This window comes from Oryza sativa, chromosome 12 (assembly GCF_034140825.1).
Source record: "Oryza sativa Japonica Group chromosome 12, ASM3414082v1".
NCBI classification, from domain to species: Eukaryota; Viridiplantae; Streptophyta; class Magnoliopsida; order Poales; family Poaceae; genus Oryza; species Oryza sativa.
In genome coordinates this window covers 4,879,951-4,907,873 of record NC_089046.1, presented here as the reverse complement: position 1 = coordinate 4,907,873, position 27,923 = coordinate 4,879,951, and the positions used below count along the sequence as shown (strand labels likewise).

The 27,923-nt window shown below is 43.8% G+C and overlaps 3 protein-coding genes across 5 annotated transcripts; 1 reads left to right on the top strand and 2 right to left on the bottom strand.

Annotated features, from left to right (window-relative positions):
• Positions 1-1,368: 1,368 nt before the first annotated feature.
• LOC4351716 (uncharacterized) lies at positions 1,369-12,908 on the bottom strand. Of its 2 annotated transcripts, none has more exons than XM_015764731.2 (11): positions 12,562-12,908; positions 6,040-6,096; positions 5,490-5,567; positions 4,965-5,018; positions 4,642-4,724; positions 4,317-4,416; positions 4,181-4,243; positions 3,532-3,807; positions 2,933-2,993; positions 2,675-2,826; positions 1,369-1,703 (listed from the first exon to the last, which is right to left on the bottom strand). In XM_015764731.2, the coding sequence occupies exons 1-10, from the start codon at positions 12,862-12,864 to the stop codon at positions 2,726-2,728; spliced, it is 1,176 nt and encodes a 391-aa protein (XP_015620217.1). In that variant the 5' UTR covers positions 12,865-12,908; the 3' UTR covers positions 1,369-1,703; positions 2,675-2,725. The 2 variants fall into 2 exon arrangements, with proteins under 2 accessions (XP_015620217.1, XP_025877629.1); XM_026021844.2 differs by having other exon boundaries at positions 4,642-4,721.
• A 147-nt stretch (positions 12,909-13,055) lies between these two features.
• Positions 13,056-15,890, top strand: LOC4351715 (uncharacterized). Its single transcript, XM_015764733.3, has 4 exons — positions 13,056-13,120; positions 13,250-13,366; positions 15,002-15,078; positions 15,551-15,890. The coding sequence occupies exons 2-4, from the start codon at positions 13,266-13,268 to the stop codon at positions 15,697-15,699; spliced, it is 327 nt and encodes a 108-aa protein (XP_015620219.1). The 5' UTR covers positions 13,056-13,120; positions 13,250-13,265; the 3' UTR covers positions 15,700-15,890.
• Positions 15,891-16,430: 540 nt separating this feature from the next.
• LOC4351714 (uncharacterized protein At4g06598) lies at positions 16,431-27,287 on the bottom strand. Of its 2 annotated transcripts, none has more exons than XM_015762823.3 (5): positions 27,167-27,287; positions 26,027-26,741; positions 18,138-18,213; positions 17,920-18,046; positions 16,431-17,260 (listed from the first exon to the last, which is right to left on the bottom strand). In XM_015762823.3, the coding sequence occupies exons 2-5, from the start codon at positions 26,725-26,727 to the stop codon at positions 17,055-17,057; spliced, it is 1,110 nt and encodes a 369-aa protein (XP_015618309.1). In that variant the 5' UTR covers positions 26,728-26,741; positions 27,167-27,287; the 3' UTR covers positions 16,431-17,054. The 2 variants fall into 2 exon arrangements, with proteins under 2 accessions (XP_015618309.1, XP_066162601.1); XM_066306504.1 differs by having other exon boundaries at positions 27,183-27,287.
• Between the last annotated feature and the right edge of the window lie 636 nt (positions 27,288-27,923).

Here is a 27,923-nt window from a genome sequence, read left to right as displayed (position 1 = left end):
AGATGACAATCATCCATGGATGCCTGTGTTCTTCTGCAACTTAACACATTTTGATTATCCATTTTTTAAAAGTAAATATCCTAGATTTGATATACTGTATTTGAGATAGCTGGAATTGATGGATTATCTGATTTTTATGATAGCTATTTAAGTACAACGTTAAAAAGTTACTTTAGAAAAGTATCCCTTGAAAATTGTATATGACGATCATCCATGGATGACAATCATCTATGGACTATGGATGCCTGTGCTCATCAGCAACTCATTTGGCTATCCATTTTCTGGTCTAAAGATGGTGCTCCATTCGTCTCAAAATCCTATCCCAAAATAAAATTATTTTTTACTCCTTCTATTTGTCTCAAAATAAGTTCATTTTCAAGCAATCATTACATCGGAGTTTATGAAAATATAGGATAACTGTTTTGAGAGTAAATAAAAAGAGAAATAATTACAGTTGTATTCAATAAAATAGAAAAAATAGGGGTATAGTAGTTTTTTGGTTTTGTATTGATACATACGGAATGGATAAAATATGAACTTATTGAAACGGAGGCAACATATTTTCATGTTGAATAGCATGGAAAATGTTGGGATAGAACTGTTAGAGAAACCACATTTGACGTGTAGATTGAAACTGCTGACAAGTTAATCTGGCTTTGTAAAGAACAAAGTGTACATAAGTAGGCAAAAGAAAAGGCATGCAGAGAAGAGCAACAACCTAGCTCTCAACCAACAACCAAATGTCCGTTTCTCTAAGCTGATAATGTTTTGATGCATACGACCACAAAGGAAATGAAAGGAAAAGATGATGACGGAATCAATCTATCATTGCAACCTTTGAATTGGGACTGCAAAGAAGTGGGCAGCCAGCACAAGCGTAGGCTCTAGACATGGTCATGCTGTCCAATGCAGCAATCCTACCATCTGCACAAATGACAATCTCTAGCTGAGACAGAATAGAAACTTGTGGATTTACATTGTACCGTTGCCTCCCAAAGGCATAGCCAGATAGATTCACAGATCATCATAGCTCTTCATGTCAAGCATAAAATTTACATCCAAGGGAGAGTGCCCTTGTTCTCTCTTTACAGAGCAAACTTTCATCAGCACGTCACAAATAAAGGTCCAAAGATGAAAGCATTCTTTCGGGCATTACATCAGATCAAGCCGCAAAGGAGGATGCACATGAATGACGAGTGCAAATGTGTAATGGTTTCGTGGGGCATGGGATGATGGGATAAAGCAAACTGATCAAGAAAGCAAATCAATGATGCAGATTGTACTAAAGCCATTCAGATCAAATGTATGAATTGAAGGTGAAATGTATTCCATGCAATGCAGTTTGCATAATGTATGTGCTGTGTGAAATGAAGATGAAACAATATAAGGCATAATCAAGGAAGGGTCAGCTGCCACTCTAGTTTACATATACAGTTTAATTTGTCCTAGGATCTAGAACTTTGTGCATACATTCAATAGAGAATGTTATGCGACTTGACATCTGATAATCTGAATACATAGGAGTCGAAACTAATGAGAACATGGAAATACATGTCCTTCCATCATGTGCACAAAAGTATCTTATAAATATCGGGGAAAATTTTCCAGATTTGCACAAAATTCGGACCATGAGAAAGCATTTTCCTTTCCAAGGTGCGTCTGGACCTCTCTACTCAGTATTTCAATAATTCAAACACATGGGCCTGGAAAGGAAGAAAAGGTATTACTTCTCACATGCTGTTTAACATAAGTTCATAACTGGAAAAACATCCTGATTTCTAACTTAAGTAAAGGTCTCAAACTCAATGTAATTAGCTAAAGAAGAGAACTACTTAGAAAAATTGACAAATTTAAAGGAAACACAATCAATACAACACCTTTTACAAGTAGTTGATGACAGTTAATTAGATTACAGAGCCAGTAGGTGACAAGAAAGAACCAAGGAGGGATAAATCCAATTTCCCAAGTACCACTATCAACTATAGATCACCAAAAGATTCATATTTATTTGGCTGGCAGTCGACGGTTAGTTCTAATTTGGTCCCACACCAAACCTCTCCTACCACAGCCCATCACATAAAATTCCAGACCAACACGTGCACCCTTTATCCTCACTATGGATCACTGATTTGGCCAAATTCAAAAGTCATGTTAGTTAAAAAATTATTCAATACACTCCAATACAAAGAAACTAATTCCCATTGCAGCACATAGGAACACTACTGTAGCTTGTAGGTAGTGTTATCACTTATCACACCCTGGATCGACCATTGACCCAGGTGGAAGCACTGGGTCAACAGTTAGCTTGTCAGACCGTGTATTTTATTTAACCATTTCTAATTAGTGGTTCACCAAAGAGAAAAGTACTGCCAGGATATCCACTGTTAGACTGAAGACCTGAACTAACTGAACAGATGTACCTCAGAGAAGCTCAAATTACCAATACTGCAATACATAGAAAGATCAACACAAGGATCATGCAATGCCAAAATCTTGATGTGGTGTGCAACAGCGCATAATTACTGATAAAACTGGGCAGTGTTTGAATAGACTCAATAGAGATCATAGCTTGCTGTGTCATGGCAAATAATTCTGAATCAAAATGCAGTGAGTAGAGATTATACAGACATACAACAGTACGAGTCATAAAAAGCTACTAGTACATTAGACATACCTCTGAAAGACAAAACATGACATAACTTGTGGTCATTTCAGAAATCTGCCTTCAAACGCTCAGGTCATATTTCACGTTGGCAAGGTAGAGACCACAAGCAGGTGCCATAGGAGGTGCCGCAGTCACTGCCTTTAAATTCAGAATTCTCTCAACTGCATCAAAGACCATAAACGTTCACATCATTTCACAATCTATGGAGCAAAAGGCAAAACACAAAAGATACTCAGTGAAAATTTTATTAAAGGAATCAAAACAGACCATCTTCAGTTGTTAGATCTCCAGTACCAACAGATTTTAGAAGACCAACCATTAACCTTACCTGCACCATCAGAGAAGACATAAAAAACATACCAAATGACCAAAAAGAAGAGGAAGGGTAGCATCATCCAATAATCAATTAATGGCAACAAGCCAACAATGGTGACATAAAGTTGCCTAGTAATAGCAAATGCTTACATGCTCATTGCTCAAACACATTTATCTACAACCAACAAGAAAATAGAGTTAAAGTGGATGATGCCTAACGTTACAGCTAATATCAAAACATTTTTCAGAGGTTTAAGGCTCCACAACATGAACAGTTTGAACTTTGAAGATAAAAGAGAGAAATAGACACTTTTTTTTTATTTCCCAGGAACATTGCGTTGAACTCCGCTCCAAAACACAAGTACTTCCCAAATTACCACGAAATATGTTCTTAATTAACACTATGGGAATTAAGAACCGAACATCATTAGAGTAACTTGCAATCAATCAAGGGCACCCACACAGGCAGTCAAAAAATGATTTAGCAAGTCAGCAATCAACCAGGTAAATCCCTAGGCTCTGAAGTTAGCCTTCATGGAAGATGAATTAACCTGGTGGTAAAGAAATGAACGTGCCCGTGCAGTAACAACGAAGCAACGATGCCTTAGCCTCTTTCCAAATTCTTCTCCATTCTCAAATCTTGATTGCTCACTTGTACTAGAAGCATCAGATCCTTTTCCAGAAGATTCCACAACTGACGTTCTTGAATAAACAAGATGCCCATCTAATGACTCCATCTCTGATCGCTCCATGCTTGAAGGAAAAAACATGGAAGGAAATACTTCTGTAACACTAAGCTCATCCAAAGTTCTCATGGGAGAGTTTGCCTGTAAACAATAATTGCCAAGAGAAAATCAAATTTCATGTAAACAAGGTGGACGCTAAAATCCAAAAAACGCTAGAAAACAGGAAAAATGTTTATTGTTTCCGTTAAAGTATCAATTATAAAATTCTAAATATGGGTTATATAGTTCAGCAAATAATTAAATTAACTTGATTCATAGTTTGCATTCTGCAGAGTCCACTTTGTTCTCGATCAAATTGCAGGGGAAAAATTAAATGCACTTATGGTAGGGAAATCTGTGTTCAACTGTCCAAATGTAATGCTCCAACTCTATGATTATCTCCTGACTTACTATACTTGCATTTCTTCAAAAAGCTCTGTTTAAATGAGTAGCAGTTAAGAAGTAAGTACACCACCTGACATCCAGTTGCTCGAAATGAACTGAAATCATGATGCCCAACAAGTATGCTGCACGCTTTCTGAACATGAATCATCAGTAAACCCAGTAATATAATTTTTGTATCAGGAAATAATGATGGAAGAAAACTTCACCTTCATTGCCTGTACATTTAAATCCTCGGGTATGTGCCAAGCAGAGGTTTTCTCAAAAACTGATAGTGGCTCAGATCCAGAAAGCAAACGATAGTGGTACCTTCAAGAACATAAGTAAAAATATAAGCATTTCCAATATTTCAGAAAGGCTGGTCTTTAAGCAGGCTTCATTTTTCTCTCATTTACTTCAAAAAAACTACAGCATGTTAATATTTTGGGTTATTGCTGCTTGTGATAAAATAATTTGGACATAAGAATGGAACAAGTATAACAACAAGAGCAAATGAGAAAATCCCTTTATTGTATTGTATATTTTGCTACCTACGTGCGCTCTAGGGCTTTGTATCTAGCATGGAAGTCTGGTGCAACACAACGGACATCAGTCACCATTATGTCACCTTCATTCTTCTGCGAGGAAAATGGTGAAGCAAAAATAAATATACAATGGCAGATAAGGAAATAACACCATCAATAAACGGGTAAAGATGTAAAGTACATAGACAAATTACTGAGAAGCAAATCAACCATATGAATGTGTGCCATCACCAAAACAAAGAACGAAGGTACAGTATGATAACTTCTATAGAGAAAGTGGACTGACAATTTGTAGGTGAATGAAACTATAACAAGATTGGGTCAAAAACTTGCCTGTAGAAAATGGTTCACTGCACGTTTTACAACTCCAGGCTCATGAGGTGGCAACTGCAAATGGGGACAAGAAGGTCATCAGGGCTACAGATGTTCTACATAACATATTTTTGTTTACACAAATAAAGAGGTACAAGTCAAGAGGGAAAAACAGTTCATTTATGAAATCGGTTTGGGGGCATATAGTGAGATTCTAACATGGATGTTACAGCAGTCAACCTAAATTATCATGTAGTCCAGTCACATATGTGCTTGTTTTAGATAAGCATCCAAGGGCCACCTAACATTTGAGAATCAATATAGATTTAGAATATACACAAATCATAATGTAGAGTTGTCTCAAAAAAATACTTTCATAATATTATAATTCTAATGGGTTTTAAAAATATATTCCAATAGAAGACTGGGGGGGGGGGGGTCAAAGTTGCATTTGAAGACTCAAAATAAGTTTTTGAGTACCAAAAAATGCAGAAAAAAAGTATTGGGAGTAAACCCAGTAAGGAAAGAAAGTTTGTGGACACATACCATTTCACCAGGCTTTCTTTTACTTATCCGCTCCACGTCAACATGACAAACATTTGATAAAGCATGAACACCTGTGTCCTGAACCAGAATATAAGTCATTCACTAATCAATACATATGAGTATGCCATAACATTGCAGGAAACTAAGAGTATCATAGCATGTTGCAAAGATGTGAGAAATAAATTCATTGATTTAATAGAAGGCATAACCTCTCCACTAATTTGATCATACTTCTATGACCATAACCTGGATTGATCCTGGTAATTCTATTCTATCTTAACCACTATTTACATCTATTATGCTATGCAATATTGATCCAAAATTCCTCCAGTCTGACATACATATTACATAATCGATTGTTGGTACAACTATACCAGGTATCCATGTTTACGTAGTAAAAAACTCACTAGTGACAGTCAGCAAGAGACCACAAGTAATTTCTATCACAAGATAATGGATATTCAAATAGTAAAAGAAAACATGCTGTACTGAAGGCAAATACTGACCTAGAAGGAAAAAGAAGAAATTGCAATAAAACAAGTTCACATACCGTTCGACTAGAACAGAAGATTGAGACTGGCTGACCAATGAATTTGTGAAATGCCTCCTGAAATAATTCAAAAGCATGGGTGTGACGTGTGAACTACATTTAGCATCAATTAACATTTCACAACTAGTAATAAGTTGAGGCTGTAGAAGTAATCTATCAAGTGGTATTTGACTAGTCATTCCAACAATAAGAGGAGCATTTTGCAAATGACAATGTTTATGATAATATTATCTTTTAACAAAGCACTGGACTTCGTATTATTCAACTGCAGTCAACAAGTCAACATCCATTTTTCAGCAGCCACTTGCCTTCAATCTGATACTAACAAACAAAACAAAACATGTATGTTGTTGCAGCTAGGACAAAAAATACTGGGTCACTTGATCTTAATAACTGTAATTAAATCCTTCCGTAAATATCCTAGAGTCCTATACAAAGAAAGACTGAAATGACAAAGTAATCCATTTGTAATTTTGTATTAGCCAATCCCCATGTGCTGTTCTGTAAAATGCTCTGCTACCCAGGACTGAAACACATCCATGCAGATAAAACATGCATGTTATTCAAAATAGATTAGGGTTAGTGACACATTGGTCTGCTTTAGCCTCTTATGTGTACACATGTACCCTTTACATCGACATGTTGGTCTCCAAAAGTAATGCATCAGCCAAGTTTCTAAATCAATAACATGGTATCAGAGCTAATAACTATGATCCTAAACCCGAAGTAGAGCCAACACGAATCCACTACTGATTATTGCATCACTATTAAGTCACGATTGCAATAATAACCATAGAATGGGGAAAACCATGGCATACAGCCAGCACTTTCAGATCATAAAGTGCTTTTCATGACTACAAACAGATCAGCAGCAGATTGGTGCTAGATAAACATTCAATGATTTAATGATCCAGGAAACATAACTGATGCATTGCTATTGTAGGACAAAAGGCCAATATCTAGAATACATAGGACACATAGGAGACTAAGGGTAAACAACATGGGAATATGGAACTAATCCTGATATCGCATATTTTTATAAGAAAACTAGATTTCATATTATTCAACAGCAGCCAAGTCAGCATCCATTCTTCAGTAGTCACTTGACTTCAATATGATCCTAACAAAAAGAAACTGAACATGTATATTTTCATTGTTAGGACAAAATACTAAGCCATCTTAAATACTAGAACAACATTAAACCTTTGTGTAGTGTGTACAGCAACAAAGGTAGTTTATGTTTATCTCAAGAAAAAAACAAAAGGTAGTTTATTTCATCTTGCAATTCTATCTTCTCAACTAAAAGAAAGCCTGGAATGACAAAACTAATCCATCTGTCCATCTAGTGAACAGCATATAGGCAACTACCGCAGATGTTGTTCTGTAAATTGCTCTGCTAGCTAGAACTCAAACGCATCCATGTAGGTGGAATGTGCATGTGATAAAAGGTAAATTAGGATTAGCGACACTGACACATTGGTTTTCTTTAGTTTCTGATGTTGTAGCATGTACCCTTTACATAGACATGTTGGGCTCCAATAGTAATGCGTCAGCCAAGTCTCTAGGTCCAACAATTGGTATCAGAGCTAACAACTAACATCCTAAACCCCAATCAGAGCCAACACAAACATACTGCTGATTATGGCATTAATGTCAAGTCACAAATCCGTTGAAGGCGACAGACTTGGGGAATACCATGGCATGCAGATCACAAAGTTCTTTTCATGAAAAGAAACAGATCAGTACCAGATTAGGTACTGCCATTGGAGCTAAAACTCCTAGCAGCAGTGGATTGGTGTGGACAAACAATCAAAGGTTTAGGATTTCAGCTCTAATACCAAATGGTGGACATAGGAAACATAGCCAATGCATTGCTATTGTAGGCCACAAGGCCAACAAGAACACATAGATACAAAGGAAACTAAAAGAAAATAACTTGGAAGTACAGGACTGATCCTCATATATAATTAACACATGATACAACATAAGGCTCTTCGGGTTTGCCACTTGCCAGAGCTCCTGGATGGCACAAACTCATACTTGAAGGTGTCTATTTGATTTCCAAGGGAAACATTTGATTCCTTATGAGTTGTGGTAAAAGTGGCAAACCAGTGCAAGTGCTCTTAAGAAGCAGCAATTTCATGCTGCACCCTCACAATATTTAAAGGACATATTTCTATTATTGTTCACTCCAGTGTCTCTCAGCATGGTATTCATAAACCACTAAAAGCTGCTAACCTCTAAAAAAGACATTAGTCTTTCACCGGCTTAACTTTGATCACCCTTCAGGAACGGGAGAAAATAACAAGGGGCTGTTTGGTCATGTGCAAAATATTGCCAGTGCCCTATCAACTCAACTTTAAAAGAAACCCAGGAATCACAAAAGTAATCCATCTGTACTGCTGGAACAGCCTATAGGCAATTCCCCATGCAAATGAGACGTGCATGCTACTACAAAATAAATTAGGGTTAGTAACACATTGGTTTGCTTTAGTCTCTTATGTGTACACATGTACTCTTTACATGGTTTCCAAAAGTAATGCATCAGCCAAGTCTCTAAACAGTTAACATGGTATCAGAGCTAACAGCTAAGATCCTCAACCCCAAGTAGAGCCAACACAAATCCATCACTGATTATTGCATCACTGTCAGGTCACGAATCCAACGATGGCCATAGAATTGGGCAAAACCATGGCATGCAGCAAGCACTTACAGATCACAGTGCTTTTCATGACTAGAAACAGATCAGCAGCGGATTAGGTACTGCCCCGAGAGCTACAGCTCCTAGCAGCAGGGGATTGGTGCTGGATAAACATTCATTGGTTTAGGATTTCAGCTCTGATACCATGTAACTATGTAGGAAACGTAACTGATGCATTGCTATTGTAGGCCAAAAGGCATATCTAGAATACATTGGACACAAAGGAGACCAAGCGAAAACAAGAGTATGGAACTAATCTTGATGTCACATATTTTCTTTGTGAAAAATCACTAGAGTTCATATTATTTAACTGCAGCCAATTCAGCATCCGTTCTTTAGTAGCCACTTGCCTTCAATATGATCCTAACAAACAAAACTAAAAATGTATATTTCCATTTCTAGGAGAAAAATACTGGGCCATTCCTTTGTCTTAAATACTAGACCTTAATTAAATCTGTGTACAACCACCTAGACAAAGGCAGATTATTTCATCTTGCAGTCCGATCATCTGAATTAAAAGAAAGCCTGGAATCATAGAAATAATCCATTTGTCTCACTGCAACAGCCAATAGGCAACTCCCTAAATGTTGTTCTGTAAATTGCTCTGCTACTACGAGTCTACGACTGAAACACAAGATGTAGGCGAAACTGGCATGTTATTAAAGTAAAATTATGGCTGGTGGCCCTGACAGTTAGCAAAAGGAACACAGGTTTGGAGCTAGTTCTTTATTTCCATTTGCCACACTCTAACATGGCTGGTTGGGATACATATATAGACTAGTGGCTTACACCATAAGACAAAGCAAATAGCTTACATCCTAAGGTAGCTACTAGTGGCTTACATCCTAAGGAAACTACTAGTGGCTTACATCGCCGTAGTCACTGGTGCCCTCGACGTAACGGCGGATCCTCTTGGCAGCCCGCTGGTGCTCTGTCATCGGTCGCTGCATGAACCGGCTAACATAGCCAACAGCAAACGCCAAGTCCGGCCGCGTGTGAACGAGGTAGCGAAGGCTGCCCACAATGCGCCGGTACTGCGTGGCATCAACCTCCTTGGCCGTGCTGTCACGGCTCAGCTTCAGCCTTTCCTCCATGAGAGTGTAGGCTGGGTTGCAGCCGGTGAGCCCACCCAACTCGACGATGCGCTTGGCGTAGGCGGTCTGACGAAGGGAGATCCCCAGGTAGAAGGAGAGAAGGCCCAAGTCGCTCATCTGGAAGGTTGGCCTTGGCGAAGAATCCCGTCTTCCATGAGCGCAGCAAGCACATCCGCATCAAGTACCATTTCATTCGGAGCTGCTTGGACGAGGGGAGCATCAAGGCCAGCTACATCAACACCCAGGATCAGCTCGCTGACCTTCTCACCAAGTCTCTTGGGCGGGTCAAGTTCCAAGAGCTTCGCGCCAGGATTGGAATGGTTCAAATTCCCCAGAAGGTGCCACACAAGACTTAGGGGGATAATGACAGATTAAGTCTTGTTTTTACCATATGTTTTAACATCTATTTTGGAATAATAGTTAGCTGCCTTAGGATGTAAGCCACTAGTAGTTTCCTTAGGATGTAAGCCCACTAGTAGCTACCTTAGGATGTAAGCTATTTGCTTTGCCTTATGGTGTAAGCCACTAGTTGATATATGTATCCCAACCAGCCATGTTAAGAGTGTGGCAAATGGAAATAAAGAACTAGCTCCAAACCTATGTTCCTTTTGCTAACACTGACATGCTGGTCTACTTTAATCCCTTGTGTGTAAAAATTGGTGATTTGCCACTTTGATTATGTTGTTACTTGTTACGCTGTGAGACTGTGACAATGACATGCGGAACTGAGTCAATGGCATGTGGGCCAGGATTGCAAACAATCGAAGCCAATTTATTTTGTGGAATGTCAAGATATCAATTCCCCCTTTACATAGACATGTTGGCCTACTGGGCTACAATGTAACGCAACAGCCAAGTCTCTAAATCTCTCACAAGGTATCAGAGCTAACACCTAAGATGCTAAACCCCAAGCAGAGCCAACACAAACACACTGCTGATTATGGCAGCAACGCCAGGTCACAAATCTGTTGATAGCCACAGACTTGGGGAAAACAATGCCATGTAGCCTCCACTACAGATCTCAAAGTGATTTTCATGACAAGAAACAGATCAGAAAAAGCAACAGATTTGGTACTACCGTGGGAGCTACAGCTCCTAGTAGCCGTGGGTTGCTGTTGGACGATCATTCAACGGTTTAGAATTCAGCTCTAATACCATGTGAAAGATGTAGGAAAAGTAACTGATGCATTGCCACTGTAAGCCAAAAGGCCAATATCTCAAATAGATAACACACAAAGGAGACTAAACGCAAACAATTTAAGATGCAGGATAACAACACTAATCCTAATACTCCCTCCATTTCACAATGTTAAGATGTTTTGACTTTTTCTTCAAAGTCAAACTTCTTTAATTTTGACCAAGTTTATAGAAAAATGTAACAATATTTACAACACAAAACTAGTTTCATTAAATACAATATTTTGATATTGTATTTGTTTTATGTTGAAAGTGTTGTTATTTTTCTCTATAAACTTAGTCATACTTAAAGAAGTTTAACTTTGGAAAAAGTCAAAAGATCTTACATTGTGAAACGGAGGGAGTATATCTTCTAGTTCACTAGAGACCCTGGATAGCACAAACTCATACTTTTATTCAAGGTATCTATTTGACTTCCAAGGAAAATATTTGATTCATTTGTGAGTTGTGACAAAGTGGTCAATCAGTGCAAGTGCTCTTAAAAAGCAGCAAGTGTTATCTACCTGTAACTCCTGCACCCTGGAAATTCTTCAAGGGTATATTTCTGTTGTTGCTCGCTTTAGTGTCCCTCAGCATACAAACCACTAAAAGTTGCTAAGCTATAAAAGACATAGTCTTTCACCGGCTTAACTTTGATCACACTTCAGAAACGGAAGAAAATAACAATGCCTTCTTTTATTTAAAGCAAAATGTTGCCAATGTTTTGATTGTATCAATATTATGGTTGAGGCTTGTTAGGAAATTTTGGTTTCATAACGAACGGCTCCAGAACACCAAAGTTAAAAGTGTCGCCACAGTCATGACGTACTCTGCACAACGTTTCCCCTGCCATTTACCACCCACTTGATAACCCAAAGCTGACAAATCACCAGAGCACATGAGGTCCATTTGCATCCTGACTACTACACTTGGGCCCATTACAAGACTAAAACCAAGCATCACCCAGTTGTTCTTATGTATAGGATCATATAACATGACAAGTGTAGATTTACAAATGTCATAGAATTTCCTACTGTTGCACTGAGTCTAACTTCATCCATTATAGAGCAAAACAGAAGCGAAGCTACTAGCTAGCTCAAAACCCGAGAGGTCAAAAATAACGTGGCTCCAATTTTACTTTCACAAATTAGTCCTATGCATTCCAAACATATGTTAGATCCAAGGGCTTACCCAAGGACAGGCATATATATCAGTTACTACTGAATGTACTTGCTATTTGGGAATGATTAACCTCAAATTGCAGTACGGATTGGGTACTAGTCATCAACAAATAAGTCAAATCTCCTGATGCAAAAAAAAAATTTCTAAAACTTTAGCAGGCCATCCGCGTAAGTGTAACGATTCAGTTAGACCAGCAAAAGACGAGTATACATGCTTCATATTCTCATGGACTTTCATCCTTCGTAAATCTGCCCCAAGCCCCTACCGATTTCAGAAAATTTGTGTAGCTACCTAGTACCAGGGACATCCGTAGCAGTGCAGATTACGGTCGCCATTTCGAATCCACAGCTCAGATTAGAAGCATTTCACCTCGAGGACGCCGACGACGGTGCGCTGGTTGAGCTGCTGCTGGGAGCCGGAGAACCGGGTGCCGACGTACTCCACGGCGACCAGGTACCGCTGCGCCTGAGGGTTCCGCGCGCCGGCCATCTCCCCGCTTCTCACCCCAGCCACTTCGCCGCCGCCGTCAGTGGCGTCGCCCTGCGCCTCAGCCGGCGGCGAGGGATCCGGCGGGGACGACCTCTGGAGCTTCGCCGCCGGCGACGGGTCGGCGTGGGAGGGGTCGATGGGGCGCTTGGCGGCGGCGGCGGAGTCGGGGGTGGCGGCGCTCATGGTGATTGCGGCATGAGAGAGTGAGGGTTCTGCGAGGGCTCTGCACGCTCACCACCTCATCTCTCGTTCTTACACTATTACATCTTACAAATCAAACGGCTCATATTTATCACCCTACAATCGAACGGCCCAGATCCGAGCCCACTCCATCCCTTCCCCAGATCGCTCCTTCCCCTCCCTCCTTCCCCTCCGCTTCTTTCCCTCCCCAAACCACCGGCGCCGCCACCGACCCGCCGGCGCAGTGCGGCACCCACCGGTGGGGGATCCATCCTCTTTTTTATCGAAATCTAGCGCTAGCCTCTTGTCCTGGTTTCTTGGTGAAGGGCTTCCTTGGATTGGATTAGCTCTCATGAACCTTCTTTTTTTTTTTGGTTGCTTCTTGTAGGCAAGGAGAAGCCATCATGGAGCATGGGTCGGTGACGGACTCGACGGCCTCGACGTTCTCCATCGTGGAGGAGGATCACACGCTCGCCAACTCCGTTAGATTTGTTCTTAATCAGGAGTGCGTACAAGTTCCTCCTTTAATAGATGTGTTTGTGTTAACCAAGCAAGACTCTTTTAGATTTTGTGGTGTTGACATCAAGAGATTGTGGTTGCCACTTGAAGTGCAGTCGAAGTTGTTCGTACTGTAGAAATTTAGATATTTTGATGCGGTTGCTGAGTTGTTAGATTGGAGCAACTGGGGTTTGTGTAATGTAATAACCAAAAATCCACACCATTGTTTAGTTTAAATCCAGATTGGAACACTCAGAACTAGAATAAGAATTACCTCCTATGAGTGCAGAATTATATGTTGAGTTGCTTGTATTCCCTCGCAACTACAACTTAATTAATATAACACAAAATAGACGTAAAGAACTATTTGTTCTCGCCAATATTTGTGGCTGCTTGTGACTGGTTAGGAAAATCGATTCTTCTTTGGGGAATTGCTGATCCGTTTTAGGTCCTGTTGGAGACAGTTTTTTGAGCGGATTATTGACGTGGATTGTTTGCTTGATTAATGCAATAAGTTAATATTTTGAAAAATAAACTTCATAAATAGCTTAGAACAAGTGGTCTAAACAATGCAGTAGAAGATTTTTTTTTTTTGAGAAATCATATTTTAGCATTGATCAAATAATCCATGGCAAAAATCTGGGTGCATGCGACTCATTAGCAAAATCGTATGAAATGGTATTTCACTGTGTCTTAGAGATAGCTCAGGAAGTAAAATAAGTTATTCGTGGTTTATTATAACTTGGGCATATTTTCCCTTGTATGATGGTGACTGATAGCTAAGCTTTCGCATGCAATAATTCATGTTCCTTACTGATTTGATAATAATGGCAGCAGGCAAGCAACTCCTGGGCTTCCTAGGAAATGATATGATATCTGTTGCTCCTGTGTATTTAACAAATAACAACTTGGAATGTTAAGGAGGTACTGATTTATGTATAGTTGGATCAGCTCTCAATAAGTAAATAAGTTTTTTTTTTAAGACAACTATAGTAATCATTGCTGTTTTCAAAATCAACTTGAGTTTTTCTATGAATTGAGTAAGCCTTGATGTATAAGAACTTCTCTTTGTGACTGTCCCTTCTTTATGTTGCTACAGCCCAAGGGTAGCATTCCGTGGATATGTTTTGTGGCAGCTTGTGAGTTTTGACTGATTAGGAAACTTAGTTCTTTGGGGCATCCCTGATATGTTTTTGTATGAAATGATGTTTCTTAGAGGCTATCATCAGTAAATTAAACATATTTCTCATGGTTTATCATAACTAGGCATATTTTCTGGTGTATGATGGTGATTGATAGCTTAATCTTTGGCATGCAACAGTTCATGTTCCTTGTTGATTTGATAATAATAGCAGCAAACAACAACTCCTGAGGTACCATAGGAAATGATATAATATCTGCTGGTCATGCATATTTAACAAATAACAACTTGGAATGTTAATTAGGTATTGCATTATGTGTAGTTGGATCAGCTCTCAATAAGTAAAATAGTAAATAAGGTTTTAGGTAATGGTTCAGGCTTCAGACAACGATAGTAATCATTGCAATCTTCAAAATTAACTTGTGTTTTTCAATGAATTGGGTATAAACCTGATGTATAAGATCTTCTCATTGTAATTATCTCTTCTTTATGTTGTTACAGCCCAAGGGTAGCATTCTGTGGATACAGTATCCCTCATCCTGCTGACAACAAAGTCAACATAAGAGTTCAGACTACAGGTACTATCATATAGTGGGTGATCAAAATTGTCCCATTTCTTTTGATTGTCAATGCATATTGAATGGGCCTTATATGATTATATCAATATTCACTTTCTTTGTATAATGGAATATATATTCATCGCATGAAGCTGCAAGAATTCCAAACAGTTTTTTTTTTCTTTTTTTGACTACTCAGTCATGTGTATCAGCTGGTGTGTACATATTTATTATATTATTGTGGAGAGCAATTATAACTAAATAGTACAGCTTCTGTTCTTATGGTTGAATGTGTAGCACATCTAATCTTATTAATGAATAATGTTGTTGTATTAGTAGTTTCCCTCCAAATTATTAGCAGATATTCCAAATATCGAAGGGATGGCTATTGTTCTTCCCTGTCATTTTACAATTTAAAACTCTTCTGCACCATTGCCTTCGACAAATGTTTGATCTTTGATGCCTTCCTGATGTATGATGTATATGTTGGCAGGAGACCCAGCAAAGGATGTTCTGAAAGACTCTTTGCAGGATTTGATGGTGATGTGCCAGCATGTAAGGGGGACATTTGACACTGCAGTGACTCAATTTCGGCAGAACAATCCTACAGGCATGAACATCGATCAGAACAAAAAGAAGTAGCTTCTGGGTGGTCTTCGCTGCATGGCAACAATTTGCCCAGACATTTTCTATGTAATCGACCAATTAGTTGGTCTATTTGATATGAATGCTCCCTGTATCCATTGTAAGAAATGCTATTATAACACAACGGGACTTGCATTCATACTTCAGTTTTCATGGTCAATGGACATCTCGGTCATTTATCCTGTTTAGCGATGTATGTTGCCTGGATAACATTTTTTTTACAAATGAACATTGAATTAAAATCAACTACGGATAAAAGCGACAGGACTGCCAAGAACCTATTGTTTCACTGTCTCCAGTATAATTTTTATTTATTATCTTAATACTAGTTTGCGTTCATAGCAACAACCATTTGCTAGTATTTGAAGTTCAAGGTTTTATACCAATAGCTGGAACAACCAATAGTTGCAGCTTAGATCATTTCTCTCTCTTTTGTTCTGTGGTTCTAAATTCAGTTAATTTGAACTAAGCATTCTACTCCGATATGCGAAAAACTTCATCAAACCACAGATGTTTCAAATAATCTAACTGATGTTTAACTTGAATCATGAGCAGTTTAAAAAAGTCAGCAGTGAAATGGGACCAATCTAGACGAAATGTCGCACAATACTATTAATATAGTAGATCGGCGATTAACATTATCACCCAACGTGACACAGAATACAAGCAGATAGAAGGGGACAATCTAAAGTAAATTAAGTGATAGCATACTTCCAGGCCCAAAAAGATATATAACAGCTTATTTTTCATATGAACACGGCGTGCCTTATCAGATATGACACTGCGTTCCGATTAACTTGGTATTACAGGAGTCAATACACAGTTCAAAGACATGAGAGAACTACAACATGCTTCAACAGCACTAAGCTTTTATTGGATGTGCTGCATACAGTTCTCCAAGACGTGACAATTAATCTCAACACTTCTCACATTCTGCTCATGTCCTTGTGTGCCGGCTGCCGAACTATTAGAAGCAACACATGGTGTGTAATAATGCGGATTTGAAATAACAAATGAAACAAAGACTGAATGAATGAATTAGAACCTTGTTTCAAACTGACTAGGAAGCAAGAAAAGCTTCAAGCTGCAAATAGACCCTAAACACCTCCGACTGGTCTAGCATCAAAACAATGGATATGAGATGAGGATGACCGTCAGGTGCACATTCAGAATGAAATAAGGATTGGATCCATAGTTACTAAGCCTTTCCAGCTCTATTCATCATTGGATGTGATTCCAGGTTCATCGTCGCTGCTCCCCTCCTGATGCAACTAATGACCACAAATAGTGGTATGACAGGGATAGCGAAGCTATGTGAAACTCACAGAATCATAAGCTGGGGGAAAAGAATCCTAAATGCGAAGGCCTGGAACAGCATCACGCCCTGAGTTGGGATCGCCGTGTTTTAGAGACATGTTTGCAAATTGCGAATCGAGGTCTCTGCTGTTACTACGACTGTGGGTAGGACCCTGCTGCTGTGGTATGTGCTGCTGCTGTTGCTGTTGCTGAAACAATGATCTGAGACGGCCAATTTCCCGTTCAAACATCTCCTGTTGAACTGTAGAAAGGAGTTCAGATGATCAGTCATTTAATCAGAACAATTTCAAAATTAAAACTTGATGAAGAAATACAATGCAACTGGTTTACTATCATTCAAAAGAAAATATCCAGATAATCTCAATGTTTCTTGCTACGGTGGAAATATTGTAATTTTCTGTTGAAACATCATGCTCAGGTTATGAGCCTTTGATATGATACATGCACCGATTGTAAGATGGCATAGAGGATTTTTGGTTGTCACATACTCCCTCCATCGATTTACATAGTGTGCATTCTGATCCGGCAGGACCAGCACATAGATTTAGAAAGTTATAAGATATAAAGTATTATTACCAAAGAGAATGACTAAAGCGTGGAGTACCCTTCTATTAAGTTCTTTGGTAAGATGAGATAGATTCTTTTTCTGTGATTAGTCACACGGGAATGCTCAGAAAGATAATAAAATCAATACGTGAGAGAGAGAGGAAACAACATTAACTACACATGCACAAATTTATTTTTTTTTCCAAACCAAATAGGCCTTAAAAAAATCAGAAGAAAACATCATAATTCACTCTAATATAATAGAAAGAGAACTAAAAACATCGATTGGCAAAAGAAAGCATTGCAATAAAATTACTCGTGTGAAAGAATATAGAAGGGAGATATCATACTTACAGCGTTTAATTAGGTGTTCCTGAGATAGACTCTCAAGCCGTTGTTTCAAGGCTTTATTCTCCAAATCTAACATGATATTTTGTTGACCAAGAAAATCCATCTCAGCAGAAACTTCTACACCCTCTGTCTGCAAACATTTGAAACAACCATTTTTAAACATTAAGGCAAAGCGAACTTGTACAAGAAAGCATTAAAACAGTTCCTTGCAATAAGGTCACCTGTAAAGCTTGAACTCTTCTCTCGAGCTCTGCAATGTACTGGAGCTTTCTAACACGAGACCTCTGAGCATACTGCCTGAAATGGGTAGTTGGGAGCAATTTGTTAAATGCATATGACATGATGTTCAAGATATACCAGTAAACTCTGCATAATGTCAAGAATTGATTCAAATAGTTCATCCTTTCAATGGAGCTGTCAACATAAGATGTTTTGACACCAGAGAGTTTGGTGAACATGCAGATATGCAGCTTGTGTGCATTCAGGGATTGATGGATGTACTAGACTTACAAATTGCAAGTAAAGGCAACTGTGTAGCAGGGTAAATTCAATCTGATAAAGATTTCAAACAAACTTTAGATTGGCCATATGCAATTGAGCATTCAACATATAAAAAGCACGAGTTTTGAATTGGTGCATTAACTATTAGGTTGATACTACTATCCTGACCATCACTTTTATTTGATCACATGGCTCACATTAAGAGTTACCCCTAAATCCCTCCTGAGCAATTAGTTTGCTCTTAATATTTATTTCTACCCATATATAAAGCACTGCTTAATGTTTTTATTATGAATGGAAAGTTTCTGCTGTATGAATTATGATATAACATAATCGTTACCATCATGGTGTTCATTTAATTTCCATTGAAAAAACTTAAATTTGTTCACACGACGGTGTTGAGCTTCGTTACTCCTATGATTTAATTCGGCTCTTACTTTCCTTATTAGTTTGCTCTAATTGCCATACGAATTTCTTAATATGTCTTCAGACAATTCCGGGCATTGAACACAGTACGCAGGGTCAAGTTGCCTTCGGGAGCATCCTAATCCCTCAAGTGCAGAATGCAGCAGATCTTTGCTGCAGTCGCTGCTACTACATTTCTGCCACTAATAGAACAAATACGCGGTAACCGCTTATTTGTACTATAATTGGGTTCGCGGGCCTGCCCGCTTGCACCCTTAGTGACCGCATAAAACCACTTACTCCTTTTTAAAACATTGATCAATTTTTCTAGCATGTATTGTTTTGTCACAGGATAATTTCACAGCAAGGATCTACTATACTACTACTGTTACAGTACTGGGTTCTCGTTATCTATATTGTTGGATAAGTCTTTGTGGTCCTTGGTCGTGATTCTTCTTTTTGCTTTTGGGTAGTTTCACCTTTTTCAGGACAGCATCTACCCTTTAGCATATTTTTCAGTTGCTAGGACAGCTGCGGTTAGTAGGACAACAGCAGTTAGCATCTCCTTTATGCCTCATTTATGCTTTATTCAGTTTGGATGCCCTCTAGGACAGCATCCCATTCAAATTTCGAATTTTAGACTAGAAGGGTGCAGCAATAGGCTAGCAGCCAGCTATGGCTATATATATGTATCCAACCTCCCTCGGGTAGGCATGGCTTTTGTGTTTAGTGAATGAAGAAAACCAGAAAATCGCCCCATCTCGAGTGCCATCCTCTTCTCAATGAGAGTAACCATTGAAATTCTAACATCTGGTATCAGAGCCACACTTTCCTGTAGGCTAAACATCTCTTGTTCCACCCCTTCCCAAGCTCGGTTGAGCTCTCAGCCAGCAGCAGCAGCAGCACCGGTTGCTCCTCCTTCCCCTTTCCCTTCCCCCTCTCCACGCAGCAGCCCCCCGGAGGTGCGCCATGTCCGACGCTCAGTCTCGGCGTTTGGTCGCCTCGAGCACTCGGCGTCAGCAAGACGCCGAGCTAGCCGCAGCAGAAGAGCGCAGGCGAGCAACGGCTCAGACCGCTGCAGCAGCAGCGAGGGCGGCTAGACTGGCGGCAGCGGAGTTGGCGGCAGCCAGGGCGGAGGCGGAGGCGGCGGAAGATGCGGCACGTGCGGCGGAGGTAGAGGTTGAGACCTTGCGCAGCAGCATCAACGGCTCCATCGCCGGCGACATCACCGCCGACAGGGAACTTGAGGAGCTGGCAAGAGGAAGGGCACGGGAGCGAGCAGAGCGGTGGGCAGCAGCCCACCTCCACGGCGGCGGCGGCGGCCCAAGGGACCGCGCGCCCGCCGACGGGAACCCAGACGGGCGCGGGCGTGCCGGCGGCAGCCCGGAGCCCGCACGTGGCCCTCGCAGGCAGCACGGCTCTCTCTCCCCTGACCGGCGCCATGGTCACCACGGCGTCCAGACGGTGGTCAGGGACTTTGGTCCCGGCGGTGGGTGGCCTACCCTCACCAAAACCAAATACATCGAGTAGGCCGCGGTGATGAGGGTGAGGCTCCAGGTGCGGCACATGTGGGAGGCAGTCCGGTACGGTGACGTCGACTACGATGAGGATCGGCGGGCACTGGATGCCCTCATCGCTGCAATCCCGCCCGAGATGCAGTTCTCGCTTTCCCAAAAGCGGACTGCCAAGGAGGCCTGGGACGCCATCGCTGCGGCACGCATCGGCAGCGACCGCGCCCGCAAGTCCACACTGCAGGCACTCCGCAAGGAGTGGGAGAACCTGGCCTTCAAGCCAGGTGAGGATGTTGATGACTTTGCTCTCCGTCTCAACACTCTCTTGCAGAAAATGGTGCAGTACGGCGACGACACCTACGACGAGGAGAGAGCTGTCGAGAAGCTCTTCCGCTGCGTCCCTGAGAAGTACAGGCAGATCGCTCGCTCGATCGAATCTCTGCTGGACCTCTCCACGATGACGATCGAGGAGGCGTTAGGTCGCCTCAAGGTCGTCGATAGTGATGAGCCACAGCCTCTCTCGGGGCCCATCACCATCGGCGGGAAGCTCCATCTCACTCGGGAGCAGTGGGAGGCCTCTCAAGGTGACGGAAGGAAGGGGGAGTCATCTTCCCCGACAGGCGGCTGTAAGCCGCGCAAGGCGCGGGGAGGTGTCCAGCTACGGTGGGTGCGAAGACGTGCCGAGGGTGGCGCCCGCAGAGGCGCCCAGGGCGTTGCCACCGGCAACCACAAGCCGGCACGAGACGACGCCTGCCGCAACTGTGGCAAGCTTGGCCATTGGGCCAAAGACTGTCGACAGCCACGACGTGGCCAGGCCCACGTCGCACGGGTGGAGGAAGAGCCGGCTCTGCTCCTGGCTCACGCAAGCATCGAGCTACCTCCAGCGGCACCGGCCGCAACGGCTTTCCTCCACCTTGATGAGCCGAAGGTACTCGTCTCCCTCTGCAACGGCTCCAGCAACGACAAGGCTGATGGGTGGTACCTCGACACCGGCGCCACCCATCACATGACCGGCCGACGGGAGTTCTTCATCGAGTTCGACTCCAGCGTCCGAGGCTCCGTCAAGTTCGGGGACGCCTCCGGCGTGGAGATCAAGGGTGTTGGCTCCGTCACCTTCACCGCCAAGTCCGGTGAGCACAGGCTGCTCACCGGAGTCTACTACATCCCCGCGTTGAGGAATTCTATCATCAGCGTGGGACAGCTGGATGAGAACGGCTCACGCGTGTTGGTCGAGGACGGACACTAATCGACTCTACATCCTCAGCGCACAGGTCGCACAACCAGTTTGCCTCACCGCTCGTCGGGACGACGAGGCGTGGCAGTGGCATGAGCGCTTCGGGCACCTCCACTTCGAGGCCCTGAAGCAGCTCGGTGCCAAGGAGATGGTGCGAGGCATGCCGTGCCTTGACCACATGGAGCAGCTCTGCGACGTTTGCGTGGTGACGAAGCAGTGGCGGCTCCCCTTTCCCCAGCAGACGAGCTTCCGAGCCAAGGAGCGGCTCGAGCTCGTGCACGGGGACTTGTGTGGCCCAGTGACACCGGCCACACCAGGAGGGCGACGTTACTTCTTACTGCTCGTCGACGACCTCTCCCGCTACATGTGGGTGATGGTCCTCGGCAGCAAGGGAGAGGCTGCGGACGCCATCAGGCATGCGCAGGCTGCTGCAGAGGCAGAGTGCGGCCGCAAGCTGCACGTGCTGCGCACCGACAACAGCGGCGAATTCACAGCGGCTGAATTTGCGTCGTACTGCGCTGATGAGGGCATTCAGCGCCACTACACCACGCCGTACAGCCCGCAGCAGAACGGCGTCGTTGAGCGGCGCAACCAGACGGTTGTGGGGATGGCTCGGGCCCTCCTCAAGCAGAGGGGGATGCCGGCCATCTTCTGGGGGGAGGCGGTGGTGACGGCCGCCTACATCCTCAACCGCTCGCCTACCAAGGCCCTCGATGGCAGGACACCGTACGAGGCTTGGCATGGGCGCAAGCCGGCGGTCTCCCACCTGCGGGTCTTCGGCTGCCTCGCGTTCGCCAAGGAGCTTGGCCACATTGGCAAGCTCGATGACAGGAGCACCCCAGGGGTGTTCATCGGCTACGCGGAGGGCTCGAAGGCCTACCGCATCCTCGACCCGGAGACACAGCGTGTGCGCACTGCGCGCGACGTTGTGTTCGATGAAGGGCGAGGGGGTGGGTATGGGACAAGGCGGTGGACGATGGTTCGACTCCGACGTACGACGACTTCACCGTCGAGTACGTCCACTTCGAGGGAGCTGGGGGAGTAGGCAGCTCTTCTTCACCTAGCGTGTCTACCCCAGCCCCCGAATCTCCACCGACTCCAACACCAACACACCCTCGGGCCACGACTTCGACTACGACGAGCTCTTCGTCGACACCACCCCAGCCAGTGACTCCACATGCTCCAGCACCAACAGCCACTCCTCCAAGCACGTCTACTCCGATGCCAGCTCGTGTTGAGCGCAGCCCGGTGGAGTTCGCTACTCCGCTCTCCCACGACGGGGAGCGCATCGACGCGTACCACGACGGCGAGCAGCTACGGTACCGTACGATGGAGGATCTTCTCGGCGACCAGCCGGTGCCGGGACTGGTGCCTCGCGACCTAGAGGCGCAGTTGCACCTTGCGTGCGACGACGGTGAGCCTCGGTCTTTTGTAGAGGCCGAGAAACACGCGGCATGGCGTGCCGCGATGCAGTCGGAGATGGACGCGGTTCAGGAGAACCGCACCTGGGAGCTTGCTGACCTCCCTCATGGTCACCGCGCGATCACCCTTAAGTGGGTGTTCAAGCTGAAGAGGGATGAAGCCGAAGCCATCGTCAAGCACAAGGCTCGCTTGGTGGCACGCGGTTTCGTGCAGCAGGAGGGGATCGACTACGACGATGCCTTCGCTCCCGTGGCACGGATGGAGTCCGTGCGACTCCTTCTTGCGCTGGCTGCTCAGGAAGGCTGGGGCGTCCATCACATAGACGTCAAGTCGGCGTTTCTAAACGGCGACTTGAAGGAGGAGGTCTACGTGCACCAGCCGCCGGGATTTGTGATCCCCGGCAAGGAGGGCAAGGTGCTACGCCTGCACAAGGCCCTCTACGGCTTGCGGCAGGCACCGAGGGCGTGGAATGCCAAGTTGGATTCCACGCTCAAGGGGATGGGCTTCGAGCAAAGCCCGCACGAGGCGGCCATCTACCGGCGGGGCAATGGAGGAAATGCCTTGCTGGTGGGTGTCTACGTCGACGACTTGGTGATCACTGGCACCAAGGATGCGGAGGTCGCGGCGTTCAAGGAGGAGATGAAGGCCACCTTCCAGATGAGTGATCTGGGGCCTCTCTCCTTCTACCTGGGGATCGAAGTGCACCAGGACAACTCCGGGATCATGCTTCAACAGACCGCCTACGCCAAGCGCGTCGTTGAGCTGGCTGGGCTCACCGATTGCAACCCAGCTCTCACTCCGATGGAGGAGAGACTGAAGCTGAGCCGCGACAGCACGGCGGAGGAGGTGGATGCTACACAGTACCGACGTCTTGTGGGGAGCCTTCGCTACCTCACCCACACACGGCCGGACTTGGCCTTCTCCGTCGGCTACGTCAGTCGGTTCATGCAGCGACCGACGACGGAGCACCAGCAGGCTGTGAAGAGGATCATCCGCTACGTTGCGGGGACTCTCGACCACGGTCTCTACTACCCGAGGTGTCCTGGCAAGGCACACTTTGTCGGGTACAGCGACAGCGACCACGCCGGCGACATCGACACCAGCAAGAGCACGAGCGGGATTCTCTTCTTCCTCGGCAAGTGCCTCGTTAGTTGGCAGTCGGTCAAGCAGCAGGTGGTGGCCCTGTCCAGCTGCGAGGCCGAGTACATGGCGGCCTCCGCCGCTTCGACCCAGGCGCTCTGGCTTGCTCGACTGCTTAGTGATCTCCTCGGCAGAGACACTGGAACGGTGGAGCTCAGGGTGGATAGCAAGTCCGCTCTGGCCCTGGCAATGAACCCCGTTTTTCACGAACGGAGCAAGCACATCCGAGTGAGGTACCACTTCATCCGAAGCTACTTGGAGGAAGGGAGCATCAAGGCGAGCTACATCAACACCAAGGACCAGCTTGCGGACTTGCTCACCAAGCCTCTTGGGAGGATCAAGTTCCTCGAGCTCTGCTCCAGGATCGGGATGGCCCAACTTCCCCACAAGACGACGCACAAGACTTAGGGGGAGAATGTTGGATAAGTCTTTGTGGTCCTTGGTCATGATTCTTCTTTTTGCTTTTGGGTAGTTTCACCTTTTTCAGGACAGCATCTACCCTTTAGCATATTTTTCAGTTGCTAGGACAGCTGCGGTTAGTAGGACAGCAGCAGTTAGCATCTCCTTTATGCCTCCTTTATGCTTTATTCAGTTTGGATGCCCTCTAGGACAACATCCCATTCAAATTTCGAATTTTAGACTAGGAGGGTGCAGCAATAGGCTAGCAGCCAGCTATGGCTATATATATGTATCCAACCTCCCTCGGGTAGGCATGGCTTTTGTGTTTAGTGAATGAAGAAAACCAGAAAATCGCCCCATCTCGAGTGCCATCCTCTTCTCAATGAGAGTAACCATTGAAATTCTAACATATATATGATTTGCCTTGAAAACAGAGGCTAATTACTAAGGTAAGTATTACCATTGCGTTTTCACGTAGATTGAGACAGCATGTGATCACCAGGACATATAAAACAGCAGTATGCTTTTTATTATTGTTTCTTGATGTCGTTTATCTACGCAACTACACAAGAAAATTTCTAATTTGATGATAAATTACTCATTTCTATTGTAGGTTAAAAAATGTTGTTTCTGTGGCTTCCATATGTTTACAGGGAATTCTACCTTTAACATTAAACCTACTATCACAGGTGAGTAACACAATCAAAGACGGCCCAAAGTAGCTATTTCCAAGCATATCAACAGAAATCATGATGCGGAATTGTGTTCTTCATACTCTATTGTAGATAAAACATGTATCAGATTTCTCTGAAGAACCTTTTGTAGTTAGTCAATAAAAACTCCAAGTGAAAATACTTGTAAAATTTTCTCCAAAGAAGATTTTATCATACTGTAAGATTGGCGGGGATACCTTTTGGAATTAAATAGCAAATAGATTCCCTGTATTAAGTTATGCATACTTTAAAATGAAAATAAAGAATTTACTGAAAGTAATTCGATGATATTCCTTAAAGATCTTCGATTTTTTTTATCTATTAAAATTTTGAAAAAACTTTCATAAATTAGAAAGATAGTGCACTCTACTGGTGGGTGTAGAAAATGGGCTTTTATCAAGAGTTAATGTGTGTTACATATGCATCATGACTAGAAATATAAAGTTTACAGGTCACTTTTACTTAAATAGAGTGCAAGCTAATATCTTCGGCATTAATTCAATCTCCAACCATGTTGTGATCGCCACTAGATACGCCCTGCAGAGTCACAAAACATTGAACCACAACAGTGTTGTTAACAGTGTAGGCTTCAACCAGGGGCTAGAGGTGATTTGATAGCAGTGTATCAAAGGCTCATTCTGCTATTCCAATCACGGATTCATGATGCAAGCTTCATTATCAGAATTGGTGTTTCATGAGCATGGAATTCGACAACTGGTCAATCAAACTTTGATTATCAAAGTGATAGCAAATTAGCAATGAGCATGGAATAAAATCGAACTCACTGTTTAGCTCGCTTGGTGTCTGCCTCCGATTGGGAGTGCCTTAGGTGTGCACCCTCTTTCCTCTCTGCTCCCATCCTCTGATCATGAGCTGAATCTCCAGGGCCTTTCCTGTCCACCCCATTCGGCAAAGAACCATGCCCATGATCACCAAATGCGCTTGGTGGACCATGATGGCCACCATTCATCGGCACCGGCATGCCGCCGCCACCACCACCACCTTGTCGGAGCATCAGTCTCGAATCCCATGGCCGGCCCCCCTGCCCTTGCGGCCGCCCAAACGAGCTTTGTTCCGGGAAGAACTCCGGTGCGGCACCCCAAGAACCAACCTGCTGTCCTCCTCCACCTCTTCCCCTCATTCCATCGAACACATTGTCGTACATGCCAGCCGCGGCGGCGGAGGCACCGCCGTCGAACAGCGTGAAGGAGTCGCTGGACGACCTGCGGTGGCCGGGGCGGCCGTGCGGCCGCGCCGGCGCCTCGGGCTCGGCGAGCAGGTCGTCCAGCCACGACGGCTGCTCGTCGATGAGGACGCTCTCCGACGACGTGCGCTGGTGGCCGTGCCGGTGGGGCGCGTCCCGCGGCCGCGCGATCGGGCCCAGCTCGGCGTGCGGCGACGGCGACGGCGCCGCCCCCACCGCCGCCGGGAACGGGCTCCGCGGCGGCAGCAATGCCTGCTTCTGAAACCTCGCGTTCGCCATCATGGCGTGCTCAACCTCTGCGCGGAAACAAAATGAAACAAAACGTCAAACAGAATTGCGAAAATTTTGAGGCGCCAGGCACAGATCTCATCTGGGAAGCACCGCAAATGTGCAAAAATCGAATTATTAGGGCAAAAAATTCCCAATAAACACGACAATTTTCGTGGGGACGAAACATTGAATACTCAGAAGAAATGCTCAAGATAGACCAACTAAAAACGGGCATGAAAACAAAAATCTAATTCAAATCAGATTTTGCTCCAGGAACGTAAAAAAAAAATCCATCAAACAGACAAGATAATGGGAAATCTGATGAACAAACAGCGGAATCATCAGATTCCAATCTTCCCAAAACCAAACCAGATCAAGACGCCAATCCGTACAAGAATCGCCACATCAAACACGCAAAGAGAAGCGAACAAATCAAAAAGGAAACCCCCACCGATCCAGCCGCGCACTTCGATTCGTACAGGCGGAATCTTAATCCCAAGCTCCAACCCTCGATTTCCTCGGATAGGTACTAATCTCGGAGAGGATTAGGGCACGCGGTTCATCTGTGCATCAGGGAGAGAGGGGAGGCGGAAGCGGATAAATGGAGAAGGAAAACGGGGGAGAGAAAAGTCAAATTAGGGGGAGCTACTACTATTTATAACGGCAACAACAATTCGGATTTTCAACGGCTAGGATTGGATTTAAGCTTCATTTTGGGTTACCCCAATGAGGTAGATCGATCGAATGCTGGCCGTTAGATCGTTCGAGGGAGGGTGGCAGGACACGCAAAAAGGAGAAAATCATTAGCACATAATTAATTAAAATTTAATTATTTCAAATTTAAAAAAGGGTTTATAGAGCCAGTTTGGTTTGGTGCCGTAAAATCTTGGTAGTGCCAAAGTTTGGGCAACTTTTAGCACCACCAAATTTGGATAGGCAAAATTTTTATTATCGAAGAGATGTGTTGTTAAAATTTGGCACCAATCCAAATAACTAAAACACAATTGAAAATTGCCAATGAATTAGTAGGGCACCAAACCAAACTATTCCACAGTGACTTACATATATAAGATTTCATCTTACAAAGCTTAATAAAAATTCTTAGATAAAATCTAGTGTATCTTTAATCAGAAACAGTGGCTGTCAAGAAATGCTTTGGATACTTCCACTTGCGCCCATCCAGATAAAACCAATGTATACATGATTTA

Excerpts from the sequence above, each read along its gene's own strand:
- LOC4351714 (XM_015762823.3), bottom strand. The coding sequence starts at position 26,727 with ATGATGGCGAACGCGAGGTTTCAGAAGCAGGCATTGCTGCCGCCGCGG. Across the intron at positions 18,214-26,026 it reads GACACCAAGCGAGCTAAACA|GCAGTATGCTCAGAGGTCTC; the intron begins GTGAGTTCGATT and ends TACCCATTTCAG. Across the intron at positions 17,261-17,919 it reads GGAACACCTAATTAAACGCT|TTCAACAGGAGATGTTTGAA; the intron begins GTAAGTATGATA and ends TCCTTTCTACAG.
- LOC4351716 (XM_015764731.2), bottom strand. The coding sequence starts at position 12,864 with ATGAGCGCCGCCACCCCCGACTCCGCCGCCGCCGCCAAGCGCCCCATC. Across the intron at positions 4,417-4,641 it reads TACAAAGCCCTAGAGCGCAC|GTACCACTATCGTTTGCTTT; the intron begins GTAGGTAGCAAA and ends ATGTTCTTGAAG. Across the intron at positions 2,994-3,531 it reads GTTCATTTCTTTACCACCAG|GTAAGGTTAATGGTTGGTCT; the intron begins GTTAATTCATCT and ends CTGATGGTGCAG.
- LOC4351715 (XM_015764733.3), top strand. The coding sequence starts at position 13,266 with ATGGAGCATGGGTCGGTGACGGACTCGACGGCCTCGACGTTCTCCATC. Across the intron at positions 13,367-15,001 it reads AGATTTGTTCTTAATCAGGA|CCCAAGGGTAGCATTCTGTG; the intron begins GTGCGTACAAGT and ends ATGTTGTTACAG. Across the intron at positions 15,079-15,550 it reads CATAAGAGTTCAGACTACAG|GAGACCCAGCAAAGGATGTT; the intron begins GTACTATCATAT and ends ATATGTTGGCAG.